This window comes from Thunnus albacares, chromosome 15 (genome assembly GCF_914725855.1).
Source record: "Thunnus albacares chromosome 15, fThuAlb1.1, whole genome shotgun sequence".
In the NCBI taxonomy this organism is placed as follows: Eukaryota; Metazoa; Chordata; class Actinopteri; order Scombriformes; family Scombridae; genus Thunnus; species Thunnus albacares.
This window is the reverse complement of record NC_058120.1, coordinates 27888841-27908180: the sequence shown is the minus strand read 5'-3', so window position 1 is coordinate 27908180 and position 19340 is coordinate 27888841. Positions and strand designations below refer to the sequence as shown.

At 39.4% G+C, this 19340-nt stretch overlaps 3 protein-coding genes across 3 annotated transcripts in view; all 3 read right to left on the bottom strand.

The window, feature by feature from the left end:
* ehd4 (EH-domain containing 4) overlaps positions 1–2585 on the bottom strand; it is a 38663-nt gene extending 36078 nt beyond the window's left edge. Inside the window, exon 1 of the mRNA XM_044374072.1 lies at positions 2116–2585. Coding sequence (XP_044230007.1) covers positions 2116–2345 — 230 coding nt within the window. The 5' untranslated portion in view covers positions 2346–2585. The remainder of the gene's footprint in view (positions 1–2115) is intronic.
* A 7494-nt stretch (positions 2586–10079) lies between these two features.
* On the bottom strand, positions 10080–11821 carry LOC122997852 (tripartite motif-containing protein 16-like). Its single transcript, XM_044374137.1, has one exon. It carries the CDS (start codon positions 11751–11753, stop codon positions 10080–10082), a length of 1674 nt encoding a protein of 557 aa, XP_044230072.1. The 5' UTR covers positions 11754–11821.
* A 4137-nt stretch (positions 11822–15958) lies between these two features.
* LOC122997851 (tripartite motif-containing protein 16-like) lies at positions 15959–17963 on the bottom strand. The gene has a single exon (XM_044374136.1). It carries the CDS (start codon positions 17817–17819, stop codon positions 16005–16007), a length of 1815 nt encoding a protein of 604 aa, XP_044230071.1. The 5' UTR covers positions 17820–17963; the 3' UTR covers positions 15959–16004.
* Between the last annotated feature and the right edge of the window lie 1377 nt (positions 17964–19340).

Sequence of the window (19340 nt, the reverse complement as noted above, 5' to 3'; positions counted from 1 at the left end):
TTGGTTGGATGCACTCATTCATATACATGTATAGAGTGTGTGTGTGTCTGTGTGAGCTGCTTTAACAGCGAGGGGTAGCAGCGTGTTGATCAGCTCTTTAACTCGTGACCACATGCAAGCCTGCAGGCGGAGACCCCTGTGTGTGTGTGTGTGTGTGTGTGTGTGTGTGTGTGTGTGTGTGTGTGTGTGTGTGTGTGTGTGTGTGTGTGTGTGTGTGTGTGTGTGTGTAGCAGGTCAGATTAAAACGTAGGAAGTGATTTGATATTTTTAAAGCCAGAAAGCAACAGAGAACGTGTCGCTGTTCCGAAAATGAAAACAAAGACAGATGAAGATTCATTTCATTACAAAGCGACACATTTGTAGAGGAAATGATCTTTCTTCTTCTTTCTTTGATCTCTAACTTTATTTTTTATTTATTTCAGTCCGTCTCGGTGCTGCTGGGACATGAATTCCTCCTTCAGGATCAATAAAGTTTTATTCGTCTCTGCTGCCTCCTGATGTCGTGTTTATTGCTTTTATATGTTGTCATATCTTTATTTTCAGGTCAGCGTTGCCTCTAGATTTGCACACATGTCCACATTTTCTTTAATTCTAATAATAATAATAATAAGTTTGGTTTTAATTACTTTTACTTTGGACCTGCTGTGTGTGTGTGTATCATGTTATATTAGTAGAGTTTATTTGCCTTAAATTACATGTTTTTGTCCACAGTGACGTACATTTCTCCCCACATATACACATCATGTGGACAGAGGATCAGGATCAGGATCAGGTCAGGATCAGACCACCACGTTTCAGAACTTTCACTGTTCTTGTTGTAATATTCAGCAGAGAAAATACATCCCGGCGTCCGTCCTCTCCGCTTCAGATGTGACTCAACAACAACAAAAACGCCGGAAATATCACAACTGTGTGCCGGAGCTTTAGAATAAAGGCTCAGACCGCGTAAATACACAGAACAATGGAAGATCAGTTACACAGAACTGATGATCCAGAGAGAGACAAACATCCACACCTTACAGCTCCGTAAAGGCCACTATGTCAACAGACTGATTATACATGTTTTCATGAGTACTGCATTACCCATGAGCCTCAGCAGCTGGTGCTGAGACCAGTACTGGAGATGTCAGCTCTTGTATTCAAGCTTTATGAACTCAGAACTTATTAAACTGAGTAACAGATAAAGTCGATTTCAACATCAACGATGCAGCCCAGAGGTCACAGCTGCAGTGACTGTGACTGCAGGGTTGCTGGTTAGAAACCTACAGAGGATCCAAATGATTCAGGACTCACAGACTGTTTGAGCGTGTTTGTAAAAAGCACACAAGCATCATAAGTAAATTCAACAACCGCCTCTATAATCTGAAACTGTCTGTTGTCCTACAGGCTGATCTGAAACTTCCACATTAGACTAAGATTCAAGTTTTGTCTGCATGCAGGTGGAAACTAACACCCACAGGCTTTTGATTTCAACTAAAACATCAGTTCACTAAAGTTGAATAATATCAAAACTGCAGAGAAAAATATGCCAAACTCCATTAAAAAAAGTCCTTTTTAAGATTTTCTTGCTATTTGCTAACTAATAACATGTTATAGAGAAAGACTGGAGACGTTTTTTAATTAGAAAACGTCAAGGTTTGAGTTCGGGATGCATCTGATCCATCAAGCAGAAGGTTTTTTCATGACATCTCGTTAGTTATTTTGTAAGAGGCTTGCTGGCTTCCACCGCCGCTTCCAACCAGACTGCACTGAGGGGCGTAGCGACAACCGAGGAACCGCATCTAAAACGTGTAAATTTCTTTAAATACAGATTGCGTTGGTGGATGTTATATAAGCCGAACTCAACATAAGAATCAGATAATTTGATTGACATCTTTAATTATGCTTTATGCTTGTGTGTCTTCGACGCTAATCAAGAGATCTTTAAATAGTCAGATTTTCATATGAAGTCTGGCATGAGGTTCCTCCACAGAGCTTGTAGGAGGTGTAAACTGCTCTAACACCTGGTAAAGGTGCTCTTCTTCGTCTTCTGCTCATTTTACAGCTAATATTGGTGTTTCTACGCGCACGCACTGCGGGCCTCCGCGGCCCCAGGACCTCGGCGGTGGTTAGTACCTGATGAAGGTGGTTTTCCCGGTGGAGTACTGGCCGACCAGCAGCACCATGGGCTTGCTCTGGAAGTCGGCGGCCTCCAGGGCCGGAGAGTGGAAGTCATGGAAGAGGTAGGTCTCCTCCAGCGGCAGCAGCTTCTTGGTGTAAAGGGTCTGCAGCCCCTCCGTCACCGTCTGATACATCTCTCCTTCCTTGTTGCGTCCACCTTGCTCCTGTTTCACCCAGCTGAACATGCTGATGACCGGACTGTTCCTCCGCTGACAGCGACGCGCTCAGATCCAACTTCCCTGTTTCGATATTTCCAAATCCTCCAGCGGTTTTCGGCTCCTGTTCGCTCAGTTCGTCCTTCAGGCTGAGCGGAGGAAAGTGTGTCTCTGTGTTGGTGTGCGTCACTGTGTGTTTGGCACCTGGGAGTCTCCGCTGCTCTGAACACACTGCCTCCTCTGTGTGTGTGTGTGTGTGTGTGTGTGTGTGTGTGTGTGTGGTTAGCCTACCTGAGGGCACCGCCCTTTCCCCTGTGACGCAGCAAGGAGCTCACACACAATTAATCAATTCAGTTCTATTCAATACACACACACACACACACATACATATATAAAACTTATATATAAGTAGTCAAGTTAGTATTGGTCCAGTTTTTCTTTGATGAATGGAATTAGCTCAAGTATCATCACATGACAAGATGAAGTAATAATATAATAAACAATAAAAATAGAATAAATTATAATAAAATGAAATTTTGACCACATTTTCAACTACATCTCATGGTCTTCCTCATCTGGATGGAGTTGCTAAAACATTTATTTTTTCAGCAACAATAAAAAAACAATTCCTGATACAAAATAATCTCAACTCAAGGTCTATTTACAGCAGTTTCCTGAGCTTTCAACTGCATCTCATGGTCTACTTCATGATTGGAGTCAAGAGTGGCAGGCTTTTACAGGGACTTTCAACCACATCTCATGGCCCTCATCGGCATGTGGAGCTGCTGTGACAAAATAATCTCATCTCAAAGTCTACTTACTAGCTTTTTCCAGAGCTTTTGACTGTATCTCATGGTCTTCTTTGCAGTGGAGACAAGACAAGTGAGACACTTGCTCAGGTGATATCATGTGATAAATCAAAATATTATTAATAAAATATTAATTTGATCAAGTAATTTAAACTCAAAGATCACTTACTGTTTTTTTTCCTTTCTTTCTTTAGCTCAAGTGTCATCACGTGACAAAATACAGTAATGAAATAATATAAAATAAGATAAAAATAATAAAATACATTTTTGACTAAATAATCCTAACTCAAAGTTGCCTTACTAGTTTTTTCTGAGCTTTAACCGCATCTCAAGGTCTTCATCAGCAAATGCCAACAAATTAAATAATACAGAGTACAATACAAATTTTAAAAAAACAAAACATTTGATCAAATAATCTTAACTCAAGGTTCATTACTGACTTTTTCCAGAGCTTTCAACTACTTTCGATTTGCTGATGAAGTCTGTGAGATGTGATTGAAAGCTCCGGAAGAGCTAAGAGAGTTGAACTGTCACAGTAAGAGACAGAAGACAGAAATCTGTTCTCTTTAAAGCTTTCTTAAATAAATAAACTTGTGTAAGTGGCTGCAGGTCATTCTGAGCTGCTGACATCATCATCATCATCATCATCACTCTGTGTCCTGTAGCTCCGCCTGCTGGTTGGAGTCTGACGTTACACCTCAAACACTGAATACAGCTGCTGCTACAACCTGCAAACGCTTTCAATCACAGTAAAGGGACATTACACTGATAATTATTATTATTTATTGTGCAAATTGTTTGGGGATAAATTCTATGGAGTCCCAAAGCGTTCAATATTAAATTAAGAAAAAAAGACATTTTGAGAAAATAATCATATGAATAAGTAGGCTACAAATAAAATGTGTAATATAACCATAACATTGTAAAATAATCAAATATCATTTTAAAACGAAGTTAATCACAGGTAATTTTCATTTTATTACAGTAGTTTTGTTTTTTTTTAATTTCAAAGTGTCCTTCCCCCCCCCCAAAGTTATTTCATAATAACACATATAAAATATATTACTTACTTGTTTCTTTCAGCTTAAGCTAAATATGTCGATACCCTGAAGAGAAAAACACTTTGAGCTGCGTAACAACACATTATGTAATAACAGCCACATTTTGTAATAAACAGCCTGAACACAATATGTAATATGTTTCCCTGAGTTTTGTAATAAATTATTACATATTGTGGAGTTGCACTTTTTTACGATGAAAATGCAATAATATGGTGAATTATGTTATAACCAACCACAATGGATGTCTTCATCTGTACATGTTATATTTTTAACAGTTAAGCTAAATTAAACTCCCCAGATATGAAATCAGACCATCGTTATAATTGATATGAGTCTAAGCAGCCACATAAAAGCAGCAACAAGATCTTTTTTTTTATCATCTTACAACCAAATTCAGAGACTTCATGTCAAAAGCCGACCTGAAAAAACTCATTTATGCTTTTATTTTGTAGCAGGGTTAGATACTGCAGTTTTCCCCAAAAACTTACAGGGACCAAAAGGTCGGGTCGCATCACCTTGATTCTTGCTACACTGGTTTCCTGTCAGCCACAGACCTGAATATAAAGCTGCTGGTTTATAAATCGGTACATGGAGTGAAACCAAATACATTATTGAAGGACACTCCTGCTGGTGGGCTGCTGGTCGTTCCCAGCACCAGGGTTAAACTGGGTGACCTTTAGTCATTATGCTGCACGTCTCTGAAACAGACTCCCTGTCGATCTTAAAAGTAGCCTTGAAATCCTTGAAACTTTTGAATCAGGACTCAAAAACAAACTGTTAATGGAGACCTTTAGTTGAATTTTAATGGTTTAATTTAAAACCTTGTTTTTTTTTTTTTTATCTACGTCACTATTTATTTATTATTTTTATACATCTTTTAATCTTTGTGAAGCACCTTGAATTGCTACTGTGTTTGGAAAAAAATGTGTTATAAATAAAGTTGCATTGACTTCAAAGGGGGAGAATCACTGGCTGTGTTGAAAAGCAACATGTTGAAAGGTTTGATATTGAATGTGAATTATATGTTATTTCTCTGCAAAGCAGGATTTAGATTTAGAGTTTAGTGTAGAGAAGCTTCTCAAGTAATATGAAAAGTTCAAAGATAAAAGCTCAAACCTTTTATGCCAATAAACAGACATAAACTAGCAGATAATATTGCTCTTCTGACAGGAATATTTTACACATGTGAGCACTAATTGTTAGTAGTTTTCTTTTCAACACTTAACATACAAACATTTCAAATAATCACAGCACACAGAGTCTTTTCATACGGCACAAACTTTATTATTGACAGTTTGTTTGCTAATTTGAGTGCACGCATTTCGGTTAACGTTCTGTCTTTAATATTTCTTGCTTGTGTTAAATCATGATTTACCTTTGTTTGTAACTGTTTTTTTTTTTCATGGATCCAGCGAGTCCTCCCTCTGGCTGAAAGAGTCGGCGCCAGGGTAAAGATGGCATCTTAATCTGTGGCAGGCAGGAAGTGAAAGAGGCCAACCGGGCGTGCCAGAGGGGGAGTCTGCCTTTCGGGATCCAGTTAACTTTAATTACTTTAAAACTTTAAGTTTATTTTTCTTGCTTTTGATAGTGAGTTTTGGTTGTAAATAGTTTCTTGATTTAAATCTTTGTTTTACGATTAAGGTTAATTTGTGTTGTAGAGTTAATTGTTTGTTCCTGCCCCCCCTTGTGTGTCTGTGTAGCCCCCCCCCATGTGTCATTTGTCAGGTCTGTTATGTTCAGTTCAGTTTAGTTGATCTCAGTTTGAGTAAAAGAGCCCTAGTTTTTGAAATTACTTTCTTCTAGTTTTCCTATTTTTGTATTTTGAAAAAAAAAAAGTTTGTTAAGTTGAAATTACCTTGTAAATAAATTACTATTTTTTTGCTTTATACACCTGGTGTTCTTGAATCGTACTGCTTGGTCCATGAAAACCAGATACCTGCCAATATGGACTCATCCCACCAACCAGCGCAGGTGTCCGCCAATCACATGATCAACCTGCAGGCCTCAACAGGAAACACTGAAATAAAACAGGAAGTAACAGATCAGACATTCAATCAAAAACAATTCATTCACAAGTCACAGTTGTTGTAGAATAGCAGAGTGGCCTGCTCGCTTGGTTCAGTAACATGATGAACTGGGGGATGATGGAGTCCTTCAGCTTGTTGTGTTTGAACTGGGACCCTAACCCTCATGGAACAACTCAACGTTGCCAGATGAGGAAATGTTAAAGTATCAGAGAAGAGGCTTCAAATTATCATATTTCGACTAATATTATTGTACACAAGTCGTAACCAAGAGAACAAATAAGCGTAAATGTGAAATTTCAGAAAACACAGTCTGCTGCCGCTGGCTGCAACACCTGCTGCGTTCACGGACGCGCCATAAAGTCCCACTTTGAAGATGCGCAGTCACGAATACGACTCAAAAAACATTTCTAAATTACTGATGTGAAACATCTTATCAAAGGAGGCATACTGGAGAAAAAAAAACATGTATGTTAGAAACTATTTAGACGTGAGATGTTTAGATGTTGAGTTTTTAAATTCTCACAACACTGAAAGGCAGCAATTGACGCAACCTGTGGGACGCAACGCGTACAGGTTACCCTGCACTAATATCAAGTATCACAAAATGATCATATATGTAGCAGTTTTTACCTTGTTGGTCCTCCAGTAGATGTGATCATCACACATCTGTGACCATTAATGTACAATTTAGGATGGACTTAACTCAACACAACTCGACTGAACTGAATACTGAATAAATTAATTAAACTCTTGAACCTGCTGAACATACTCATGCTTTCCCTTAAAAGATAGAGGTTTTACAATTTTTCACTAGAAGAGGTTTTCCTCGCTGTAATCATTCCTCCTGTTCATACTGGCTATTAAAAGATCCCCTTCAAAAGTGTTTTCAGTGTAAGTGATGGAGGCCAAAATCCACAGTGCATCCACACAGTAATTTAAAAGTTGATGTGAAGCTTATATTCAGCTTCAGCAGTCTGAGTTAGTCACATCAAGTGGATATCTGACACATTTACAGTCTTTTAAGCATCAAAGTCCCTCTTTGTGTTTCCTCGGAAAGTGTTTCCCTGTTGAGCTGCAGATGGAAGTATAGTAACAAAAAGAGGAACTTTGGCACTAAAAAGACTGTAACGTTGAAAGATATCTACTTGATTTGACTCATTTGGACGCTGAAGCTTCATATTAGCTTCAGATAAACGTTTAAATACATTTTTGCACAGAAGGAGGACATTATGAAGAGATCTTTTAACAGTATGAACAAGAGGAATGATTATAGCCAGATTAAAACCTGTTCATTTGGGCTCCTGATTGTTGTTTTAAGACAGTTTTGCACAGTAAAGTTGTCATTACTACAAAAAATATTGATCCCTCATGAATTGTTTAATTAAGTAATGAATGAGGGCTAATCTTCCACAGGAAAAAATGTATTTAATACACTCAGGACTCAAAGTGTCTTGGATTTTTTACGTATTTTTTACAATTGTTTGTACTGATATCACATATCTTGTCATGCTTTGATAAGACATCTGGCATTTAACCGTGTGGTGCCTCTCTTGATCTCTGCATTCTTTCAAACAGATGAATTAGGCCAGACTGTGTATGTAATCGCTGATTAATATAAATCCTCAAATTCACACAGCACCATGTGTGTCTTAGTCCTTTGCACTGAAAAGCAAACTGTGTGTTAAAAGGTACAGTTAGGTGCTCAGGCAGCAGACATGAAACCCCAGCAAAAGCATTCAAGGTGAGCAACACTACATCCGAAACCTAAACTTTTACTGCATATACCTCCATGCCCCTGAGTGCTGGTACGTCTTGCCAGCGTGTGACAGGTGAACAAAGTAAAGGAAGCCACTGTGGTGGCGCGAGTGAGTAGACCTGAAAAACATTGAGGCAAAATTCCCTGAAAAAGTCGGGTCGGCATACGTTCAGCTTGAGCAGTACTCTGGGTCCGGGGGTCTTTGGCTAATAGCTTTGTGTTAGCATGTTGCCTTTGCAGGTGCTTGGAGAGATTTGATGTAGTGTTCACAGCAGTGGATAGTTGTTTGTGGCCTGGGCATAGTTTGCACTTTACCTGGACTTTTTCTCTAATCTCTGATTTTTGCTGAAATATTGGATCATTTCAACATTTATTGAAATGAAAGCATGTGAGAAGTTTAGAGGGAAAAATCACTATTTGGTGGAGCTGTTAACAACTCATAGACATCTGAAATGTGACCCCGACTACACACTGCTTTTTGTAAGACGTTAAAAGCCAAAAAGATTATTAGATTATTTATTTATTTTTAAATCATGTTGTTTGTAGATGCTGTTTGTCCTCATCAGCTGTCCTGTGTTGTTTTTAACACTATGTGGTGAAGCCAAAGACGTTTCCACAATCTGACTAACTAACTAACTAACTAACTAACTAACTAACTAACTAACTAACTAACTAACTAACTAATGACTTATAGCACTTTGACACCATTTACCATGATGAATGACAGGATGTATTCTTATTATCATGGTGTTTTTTAATCGGTCTAAAAAAATGTTTTTCACTAAAACTGCAGACAGACTGAGCGGAGGAGCTTTAACCTCCACTACATCCCTGGTTAGCAGGATGAAGGCTCCCTCTTGTGTCATGCATCAGTTTTCAGATTTCAGTTGTTGACCTGCTGTGATGTTCACTGCAGGAAGACATGTAAAAACTCCACTGAGCCTTTGGCAGCTTCAAACAATATCAGTAAAGACAGATTTTAATATATATAATATCATACTGTGCCAGTTTGTTGACAGAAGTCACATCCTGTAACACTGACGCCGCATTCAGGTCACATGGGAAAGATGGGAGAGAAGAGTTTCCAGTCTGCAAATATTATTCACATCAGCTTTCAGGTTGTAAACAGAACTTGTGGATGTGAGATTTGATGCTGCAGGCTGTGATTTCTCTGTTGTTCAAATATGAGTCACAAGAAGTTTTAATCAAGTCTGGATTTAAAATTTACAAACTCGTCGTCATCAAACTTCTCTGAACGACACTTAAGAAAACTCTGAAGTACAAACTTCAGAGTGAAAGAGTTTCTGGCTGAGTGTGAGCAATAAGACACTTTTATCGAGTGACGTAATCCTACTCACATCAATGTAGAAAAGTCACTGTTACTGATCACATGATTAATCACATGAAGGAACAGCCAGTCAGAGATATGGATTGACCCGACATCTGCTGTATTGTAAATTCTTTAAAAAAATCTTGTACTTTGTGGTGTTTCAGGAGGAAAACTGCATCAAATAAACTCTCATTTTAGTTTCACATTTTCTCCAGAAGCTTTGAATGAGATCCTGAGATGAAGACAGAAGAAAATACTTTGCTCTCTATTGAAAAAAAAAAACTTTATTGATTATGTAAAGCTTCAGATTGTTCACACATCCAATCAGTAAAGTCTGTTAAATGACTCTTGTTCAACGATTTCATGCACAGATTCACTTCATCCACACAATCAGTTAGTTTAACTCAGAATGTCAGCTATGTACAAGAACATAATAAATGATTATTATCATGATAATTACAGTTTGATTGTACATTTCTTTATGAATTTACAAAGTGATGAGAACAAAATATCTACCTAGTGAAGGTAAAAGACGTCATCATGAGCAGCGATAGCCTCCATGGATAAAAACACACAGCAAAAAGTGACATTTAAAGAAACTCAAAACATCAACAGAACAACAAATGAAAAGAAAAAAAAGTGTTGATAATCCCAGTTTGATTGACAGCTGATCTCTGTGCAGCTCAGAAACACCACAGCAACAAGCTCTCAGAAACAATGGAGACAAAAACATGAAGAATTACAACAGAATCTGACACATGAAGTCTGAAATGACTTCTGTCTATTTGACTTTACACAACTCAGCTGTGTCTCCATCATAACAAAGCCGAAATCCAGCATAGAGAGGCTGAGTGAATGTGGTCTGGACTCTGTGGAGGAGAGTCATGGTTTCAGAGACTCTGTAGAAGGACAGAATACCTGCTCTGTGATCCAGGTACACTCCTACTCTGGAGGAACCAGGACCTGAGATGGAAGTTGAGATACTTTTGAACAAAAATGTATAACTGTTAGTGTCACAATATAAAGCCCAAGATTTGTCATTGAATCCAAGTGCACATTCATGCAAGCGTCCATCTCTGCTGATATTCTTGTATGCGACTGCTACATAAACTACTCTCCCTCTCCTCTCCACCTCCCAGTAACAACGTCCAGTCAGACTCTCTCTACTCAGGACCTGCAAATATCTAGTGAATCTGTCTGGATGAGGAGAATATGACTGTTGTTGTCTCGTTAGCTCTGCTTTTCTGTTCCCATCAGATAATAACAGCTTCATGTGTGCTGTGTTTGGATTCAGTGTGATTTCACGTGAATATTTTAAGAACTCAGCTCTGGTCTTGGGTTCTGGTTCTGACAGTAAAACATCCTCTTCAGTCACTGCCAGTGAGATGTTTGTCCATTTCTCCCTCAGGATGTCCTGTAGTTTATCTCTGAGCTCTGACACAGCTGCTGTCACATCCTGAAAGTATCTCAGAGGACGGATATTGATGCTGGATGAGTCTGTAGATGTACTGAGTTGTGACAGTGAGGGGTAGTTGTGTAGAAACTGGTTGTGATCCTCTGTGTGTGAAAGCTGCTTCAGTTCAGCGTCTTTCCTCTTCAGCTCAGTGATCTCCTGCTCCAGCTTCTCCTGAAGCTCTTTGACTCGACTCACTTCAGTTTCCTGCTGGGATCTGATCTGCTGCTTCACATCAGAGCTTCTTTTCTGGATGAGACGGATCAGCTCAGTGAAGATCTTCTCACTGTCCTCCACTGCTTTATCAGCAGAGCGACTGACGGCCTCCACCTCCTGTTGAAGCAGCTTCACATCTTTCTCTCTGTCCTGGATTCTCTGCTGGATTTGTTGTCGACTCACCTCGATCTTTCTCTGCCTCTCAGTCCTTTCTGCTGCAGCTGAGACTGTGTCGTGGCCTTTATGTTCCTCCACAGAGCAGAGATAACAGATACTCTGCTGATCAGTACGGCAGAACGTCTTCCTCACCTCATCATGATGAGAGCAGATGTTCTCCTGGAGCTTCTTTGAGGAGTCGACCAGCTTGTGTTTTTTAAATTTACTTGATGCAAAGTGAGGCTGAAGGTGATTCTCACAGTAAGAAACAAGACACACCAGACAGGACTTGAGGGCTTTCAGCTTCCTCCCAGTGCAGACATCACAGGCCACATCTTCAGGTCCAGCATAGCAGTGATCAGCAGGAGCAGCTTGGAGTCCAGTCTTCTTCAGCTGCTCCACTAAAGCTGCTAACATGGTGTTTTTCATCAGGACAGGCCTCGGTGTGAAGGTCTGTCTGCACTGAGGGCAGCTGTAGATCTTCCTCTGATCCTTTCCATCCCAGAAGATTTTAATACAGTTCATGCAGTAGCTGTGTCCACAGGGAATAGTCACCGGATCCTTCAGTAGATCCAGACAGATCGAACAGCTGATTGTTTCTCGGTCCAGTTGAACTCCTTTCTCCGCCATTTCAGCTCTCAGTGGCAACGACCGTCTGAATTTCACTCCCTAAGAAGTTGAACAGGTTTGAGGTCTGATCTGAACAACATGTGTTTCTGCAGTGAATGCAGCCTGACATGTTGGTTAGACCCATCTGTAAACTGTAGATCTGAAGGGGAGGGAACAAGGAAATATGAGCACAGGGTGGAGCTTGTTGTGTTAGAAACAACAGGGAGGAGTTATCAGGAGGAGGAGCAGCACTGTGAATGAAAACCGTGTTTACTCATTTACACTGAAGTCTCAGTTAAAAGCTGCTCACCATCTGAAAACATTTTTACATTTAGTTATAAAATACTTGTTGGCATGTCAGGGTTTGGTGATGCCTCATTTGTTGATTAGTATGAAGTGATGAATCTAGAAAGTGGATGTACTTTTGTCTTTTACATTTGATTAATCAACAGACATCACACTCCAGCGTTTTATTTTCATCCTATCAGTACAGTATTAAATCTTTATTGATCATTGTGAAGAAAATGATTCACATTACGGACTGCGGCTTTACAGCGCCTTCGTCTCTCTGTGCGAGAAGGAGATAACGGCATCCGGGACCGGAGCCGAGGTGACGGTGAAACACGGGACGTATGGAAACAGACAAGTGCTGAAGCTCGACACCAACGGACCTTACACACATCTGATGGAGTTCTGGGACGTGAAGCTTTGAATTTGTGTCACACATCAGCCTTGTTCCTGGAAGACAGTTTGACATGTCACATTTGGAAAAGCACAGGTGTAAATAATAAAAAAACAATATCTAAATGATGTAAAATGTCATTGCTGGAATACTTGAATAGAACAAAGCCATTGTTAATGTTATTAGTAACACCTGCATTTTTCCTACTATGATAAAATATAATTAGAATAAGTGAAAACAACTGTGTGTGTGTGACAGAATCTTTAATAATGTCTAAATATCTACCATCAGTCTCTGGAGATTATATATCTGTTGGATCCATTTGTAATTAAAAACTATATTTAGTAAGTTTGAAATCTATCACTGTTTTTTTATGATATAAATCTGCTTGTTGAGATTCGAGATTTGAGTTTTGGGTTACCAAGACAACGCTTTAATATCAAGTCAAGTCAACTTTATTTGTGTAACACCTGAAATGGTATCTGCCTACAGATAACCGATACCCCCTGCCGGTGTGGATAAGTGAACGACAGACGGTTGTCCTCTACCTCTGACCTAGGTATCGAACGTAGTTCCCAAAATCTATAGACGCACGACCGTCCTAGCCTTGCTTAGGGAACCAAATTCAGCCTGGCCTCTATAATCACCAGCTGTCATTGAACCACTACCTAGTCAAGTATGTCCTGACAGCTGGGTCACAACGAAGTGTATTGGTGCAAATGGCTGTTGGAGGTTTGAAAGTCCTCCAAGATGGCCTTCTATAAGGACATCTCTGGAGGAGGCCCACTCTGTGTGTCGCCCGGTTTTATAGGGCAGCTTCAGAGCCCTGGCCCTAACAGTTTAGCCAATTAAACCCCTAATTATAAGTCACTCAACCTAGTTCTGCACTGAAATCATACCTCTATAACATGTACAGCAGTGTAATAACCCCAGTCACTAAATCTGAACCATTACCACTCTGTCACTCAATAAACAGCATTAACTATTACCTCTGCAAAATTCAATATAATTTATAATCTAAATCATTTCAAAACTAATGTCAGCCTGTCCCAAAGGAGGTGTCTTTTCTCACCTTAAAGGAACACCGGAGGACCTCAGAGATGAGCACAAGTCAGGAACTTTGGTTGGAGTGTATAAAAATACAAACCAGTTTTATTTGGTTTTACAAAGCAAGCAATCTAAGAATGCAAAAAGTAAAATACAAAAACTTAGTAAAAACTCAAAGACTAAAGAGAGTCTCCAAGAGATCCCTCAAAAGGCCTAAAGGAAAAAGGAGGTCCCGCAAAAAGAAAAAGGATCCGGACCGGACCCCGAGCCTCTCTTGGCTTTTCATTTTATAAGTATACAATTTCCTCTTATTTGTATTACCACATATCGTCTATCTCCAGGACATCTATCACTTTCATGCTGATGTTACATGACTTTACACAAAATAGTGGCCTTTTCTTTATCTGTCACCTACATGAAACTTTTAAACTTCTTATTCACATTTGAGATTGAAATCAAGGGATGTCTGCAAGGTGCAGAAACACAGCTCCTCTATCGCCTCAGAATATCTGGTGGTTGCCTAAGTTTTTGTGGTGTTTGTTTGTGTTATATTCATCCTTGAAGGTTCAGTTCTAGTTCAGTACACGTTGCACAAATTGTGTAAATTCCTCAGAAATGATACAAGACATTAAACTATGTTTAATTTGTCAGGCTTTTAAGTTCAAAGAAATATAAATCTTCTTGGGATTGTTTTAAACTCATATATTTTTAATGCAGGAGGTGCACAAAACAGTAACAGTAAACCATTTAATGTCTCCTCCAAGCCAGCAGGAGGCGCACAGCTGTGTTTTAGGAGCCAGAAGTGAACAGCACTCAGTCTCAGTTAGTTTGAGTTGAGGAAAGTATTTTATTTTTCAACTTGCTCATATCGTCTGTAAATCTGACCGTCACAAACAAACTGAAATAACAGAGAATAGTAAACGGAGCTGGTAAAATTAAAGTGAAGCTCCAGATGCAACCAAGAGAGGAACATGAAATAAATGTAAAGAGCAAAGATTTGCAGATTATAAATGATCCTTCCGACACTTTGCACTTTGAGTTTTTACCCTCAGGGAGACGCTATAGACAAGTGAGAGCCACCAAAAACTGTGTACAGCGAGTACTTTCCTCTAAATGCAGTTAGAGTGCTGAATGCATATCCTGCTCAGGATTTCACAAACATCAAGCCGTCTACCATTATATTTCATTTTACTGTATTTATTTATTTATTTTCAAATCATGTTGTTTGTTTACGCTGTTTGTCCTCATCAGCTGTCCTGTGTTGTTTTTAATTCTATGCGGTGAAGCCAAAGACGTTTCCACAATCTGACCAACTAACTAACTAACTAACTAACTAATGACTTATAGCATTTTGACACCATTTACCATGATGAATGACAGGATGTATTCTTATTATCATGGTGTTTTTTTAATCAGTCTAAAAAAATGTTTTTGACTAAAACTGCAGACAGACTGAGTGGAGGAGCTTTAACCTCCACTACATCCCTGGTTAGCAGGATGAAGGCGCCCTCTTGTGTCGTGCATCAGTTTTCACATTTCAGTTGTTGACCTGCTGTGATGTTCACTGCAGGAAGACATGTAAAAACTCCACTGAGCCTTTGGCAGCTTCAAACAATATCAGTAAAGACAGATTTTAATATATGTAATATCACACTGTGTCAGTTTGTTGACAGAAGTCACATCCTGTAACACTGACGCTGCATTCAGGTCACATGGGAAAGATGGGAGAGAAGAGTTTCCAGTCTGCAAATATTATTCACATCAGCTTTCAGGTTGTAAACAGAACTTGTGAATGTGAGATTTGATGCTGCAGGCTGTGATTTCTCTGTTGTTCAAATATGAGTCACAAGAAGTTTTAATCAAGTCCGGATTTAAAATTTACAAACTCGTCGTCATCGAACTTCTCTGAACGACATAATAAAACTCTCAAGTACAAACTTCAGCGTGAAAGAGTTTCTGGCTGAGTGTGAGCAATAAGACACTTTTATCAAGTGACGTAATCCTACTCACAGCAGTGTGTAAAAGTCACTTTTACTGATCACATGATTGATCACATGAAGGAACAGCCAGTCAGAGATATGGATTGACCCGACATCTGCTGTTAAATGACTCTTGTTCAATGATTTCATGTACAGATTCACTTCATCCACACAATCAGTTAGTTTAACCCAGAATGTCAGCTATGTACAAGAACATAATAATTGATTATTATCATGATAATTACAGTTTGATTGTACATTTCTTTATGAATTTACAAAGTGATGAGAACAAAATATTTACCTAGTGAAGGTAAAAGACGTCATCATGAGCAGTGATAGCCTCCATGGATAAAAACACAGCAAAAAGTGACATTTAAAGAAACTGAAAACATCAACAGAACAACAAATGAGAAGAAAAAAAAGTGTTGATAATCCCAGTTTGATTGACAGCTGATCTCTGTGCAGCTCAGAAACACCACAGCAACGAGCTCTCAGAAACAATGGACACAAAAACATGAAGAATTACAACAGAATCTGACACATGAAGTCTGAAATGTCTTCTGTCTATTTGAGTTTACACAACTCAGCTGTGACTCCATAATAAGGCCACAGTCCGGCATAGAGAGGCTGAGTGAATGTGGTCTGGACTCTGTGAAGGAGAGTCATGGTTTCAGAGATGCTGTAGAAGGACAGAATACCTGCACTGTGATCCAGGTACACTCCTACTCTGGAGGAACCAGGACCTGAGATGGGAGTTTTGATTTTGTTGAACAAAAATGTATAACTGTTAGAGTCACAATCTAACATCCAAGATTTGTCATTGAGTCCAAATACACATTCATACGAGTCTCCTGCTCTGCTGATATTCTTGTATGCGACTGCTACACAAACTCCTCTCCCTCTCCACTCCACCTCCCAGTAACAACGTCCAGTCAGACTCTCTCCACTCAGGACCTGAGAATAATTAGTGAATCTGTCTGGATGACGAGAATAAGACTGTTGTTGACACGTTAGCTCTGCTTTTCTGTTCCCATCAGATAATAACAGCTGTGTGTTTGCTGTGTTTGGATCCAGTGTGATTTCACATGAATATTTTAAGAATCCAGCTCTGGTCTTGGGTTCTGTTTCTGACAGTAAAATGTCCTCTTCAGTCACTGCCAGTGAGATGTTTGTCCATTTCTCCCTCAGGATGTCCTGTAGTTGATCTCTGAGCTCTGACACAGCTGCTGTCACATCCTCAAAGTAGCTCAGAGGACGGATATTGATGCTGGATGAGTCTGTAGATGCACTGAGTTGTGACAGTGAGGGGTAGTTGTGTAGAAACTGGTTGTGATCCTCTGTGTGTGAGAGCTGCTTCAGTTCAGCGTCTTTCCTCTTCAGCTCAGTGATCTCCTGCTCCAGCTTCTCCTGAAGCTCTTTGACTCGACTCACTTCAGTTTCCTGCTGGGATCTGATCTGCTGCTTCACATCAGAGCTTCTTTTCTGGAGGAGACGGATCAGCTCAGTGAAGATCTTCCCACTGTCCTTCACTGCTTTATTAGCAGAGCTATTGACGGCCTTCATCTTCTGTTGAAGCAGCTTCACATCTTTCTCTCTGTCCTGGATTCTCTGCTGGATTTGTTGTCGACTCACCTCGAGCTCTCTCTGCCTCTCAGTCCTTTCTGCTGCAGCTGAGACTGTGTCGTGGCCTTTATGTTCATCCACAGAGCAGAGATAACAGATACTCTGCTGATCAGTACGGCAGAACATCTTCATCACCTCATCATGACGAGAGCAGATGTTCTCCTGAAGCTTCTCCGAGGGGTCGACCAGCTTGTGTTTTTTAAATTTACTTGACTCAAAGTGAGGCTGAAGGTGTTTCTCGCAGTAAGAGACGAGACACTGCAGACAGGACTTGAGGGCTTTCAGCTTCCTCCCAGTGCAGACATCACAGGCCACATCTTCAGGTCCAGCATAGTAGTGATCAACAGGAGCAGCTTGGAGTCCAGTCTTCTTCAGCTTCTCCACTAAATCTGCTAACATGGTGTTTTTCATCAGGACAGGCCTCGGTGTGAAGGTGTGTCTGCACTGAGGGCAGCTGTAGCTCTTCCTCTGATCCTCTCCATCCCAGAAGCTTTTAATACAGCTCATGCAGTGACTGTGTCCACAGGGAATAGTCACCGGATCCTTCAGTAGATCCAGACAGATCGAACAGCTGATTGTTTCTCGGTCCAGCTGAACTCCTTTCTGCGCCATTTCAGCTCTCAGTGGCAACGACTGTCTAAGTTTCACTTTCTCAGAAGGTGAAACAAGTTTGAGCTCTGATCTGAACAACATGTGTTCCTGCAGTGAATGCAGCCTGACAGCTCTTGTACTGCTGTACATGTTGGTTACACCCATCTCTAAACTGTAGATCTGAAGGGGAGGGAACAAGGAAATATGAGCACAGAGTGGAGCTTGTTGTGTTTGAAAGAACAGGGAGGAGTTATCAGGACGAGGAGCAGCACTGTGAATTAAAACTGTGTTTCCTCATTTACAGTGAAGTCTCAGTTAAAACCTGCTCACCATCTGACAATATTTTTGCATTTAACTGTAAAATACTTGTTTGCATGTCAGGGTGTAATGATGCCTCTATATTTCTCTAACTCTTCCTTAAAATCAGATTAATTTCTATTTATTGGTTAAAAGCAATTGACTGACAACAGGGAGTTGTTACACTAAAATGTGATAAAATCATTTAATGGCTGTATCATCATTTTCTCGCATATTTAATAAACTTCTTTGAAGCATTTTTGACTGTTTTTGAAATAAAAGCAGGTAAAACCAGAGAGTTCATCTTATCCAACAACACTCTGCTAAATGTCGACCTTTGACAGTCACATGATCCTCTGTAGAAACTGTCAGCAGCAGCAGTGGAAGAAGTATTCAGATCCTTTACTGTTGTAAAAGTACCAATACAGCAATGTAAAAATACTCCATTACAAGTAAAAGTCCTGCATTAAAAATCCTACTACAGTAAAAGTACATAAGTATTATGAGCTTGATGTATTAAAGTAGTGCGGTAAAAGTACTGGTTTGGTCCCTCTGACTGATATATTATTACATGATTGAAGCAGATCAGCTGATGGAGCTCATTTGTTGATTAGTATGAATTGATGAATCTAGAAAGTGGGTGTACTTTTGTTTCTCTACGTTTGATTAATATCATCCTTTTAGTTTTGTCACAATAATCAACAGAAATCACACTCCAGGATTTAATTTTCATCCTATCAGTACAGTATTAAAGCGTTATTGATCATTGTGTAGAAAATTATTCATGCAAAATAAACCAATACAATGAAAACTAAAGTCAAATGTCCAGTCAGCGAGGATCATAATCCAAACCACCAATAAAGACTTTAATAATAATCACTAATAAAGGCTTTCATTTCAGCTTTTTTATTTAAAAGATGCAATCCTCAAGAGTCTGTAAAGGTTGGGCTGTCAGAGATGATTCCTCTAAACACAGACAAGCTACCATTTTATCTCCGGTGGTGTTTTCTTTGAATACAAAGAGTTTAAAATCCACAGACTCACACTTAAACTGACTAAAGTCTGTTGACAATACGGCACTGGTGGGTTTGTAGAGTTAGTGAGGAAAGTATAGAAAATTTGTACAGACATGACCAGAAATATTGGTACTTTTCCACCTTTTTTGAAGAAAACTAATTTTTTTCTGTATTAAGTTGAAACTGACAGAAGTATTTGGTGTCAATCATTCTTTATTTCACATTGAATATAACTGAAACTTTGCTTTTGAAGTACAACATAACGATTAACATAAGATTATTTAATACAATAAAACCAATGAAAATGTCATGGCCAAAATGAAGGTGGAAGAAGGCTGTTCATTTTATATACTCGATATGTGGCTCAAATGTA

Bases quoted from the DNA above. Each gene is read 5' to 3' on its own strand.
- LOC122997852 (XM_044374137.1), bottom strand. From the start codon at position 11,753: ATGGCGGAGAAAGGAGTTCAACTGGACCGAGAAACAATCAGCTGTTCG.
- LOC122997851 (XM_044374136.1), bottom strand. From the start codon at position 17,819: ATGGGTGTAACCAACATGTACAGCAGTACAAGAGCTGTCAGGCTGCAT.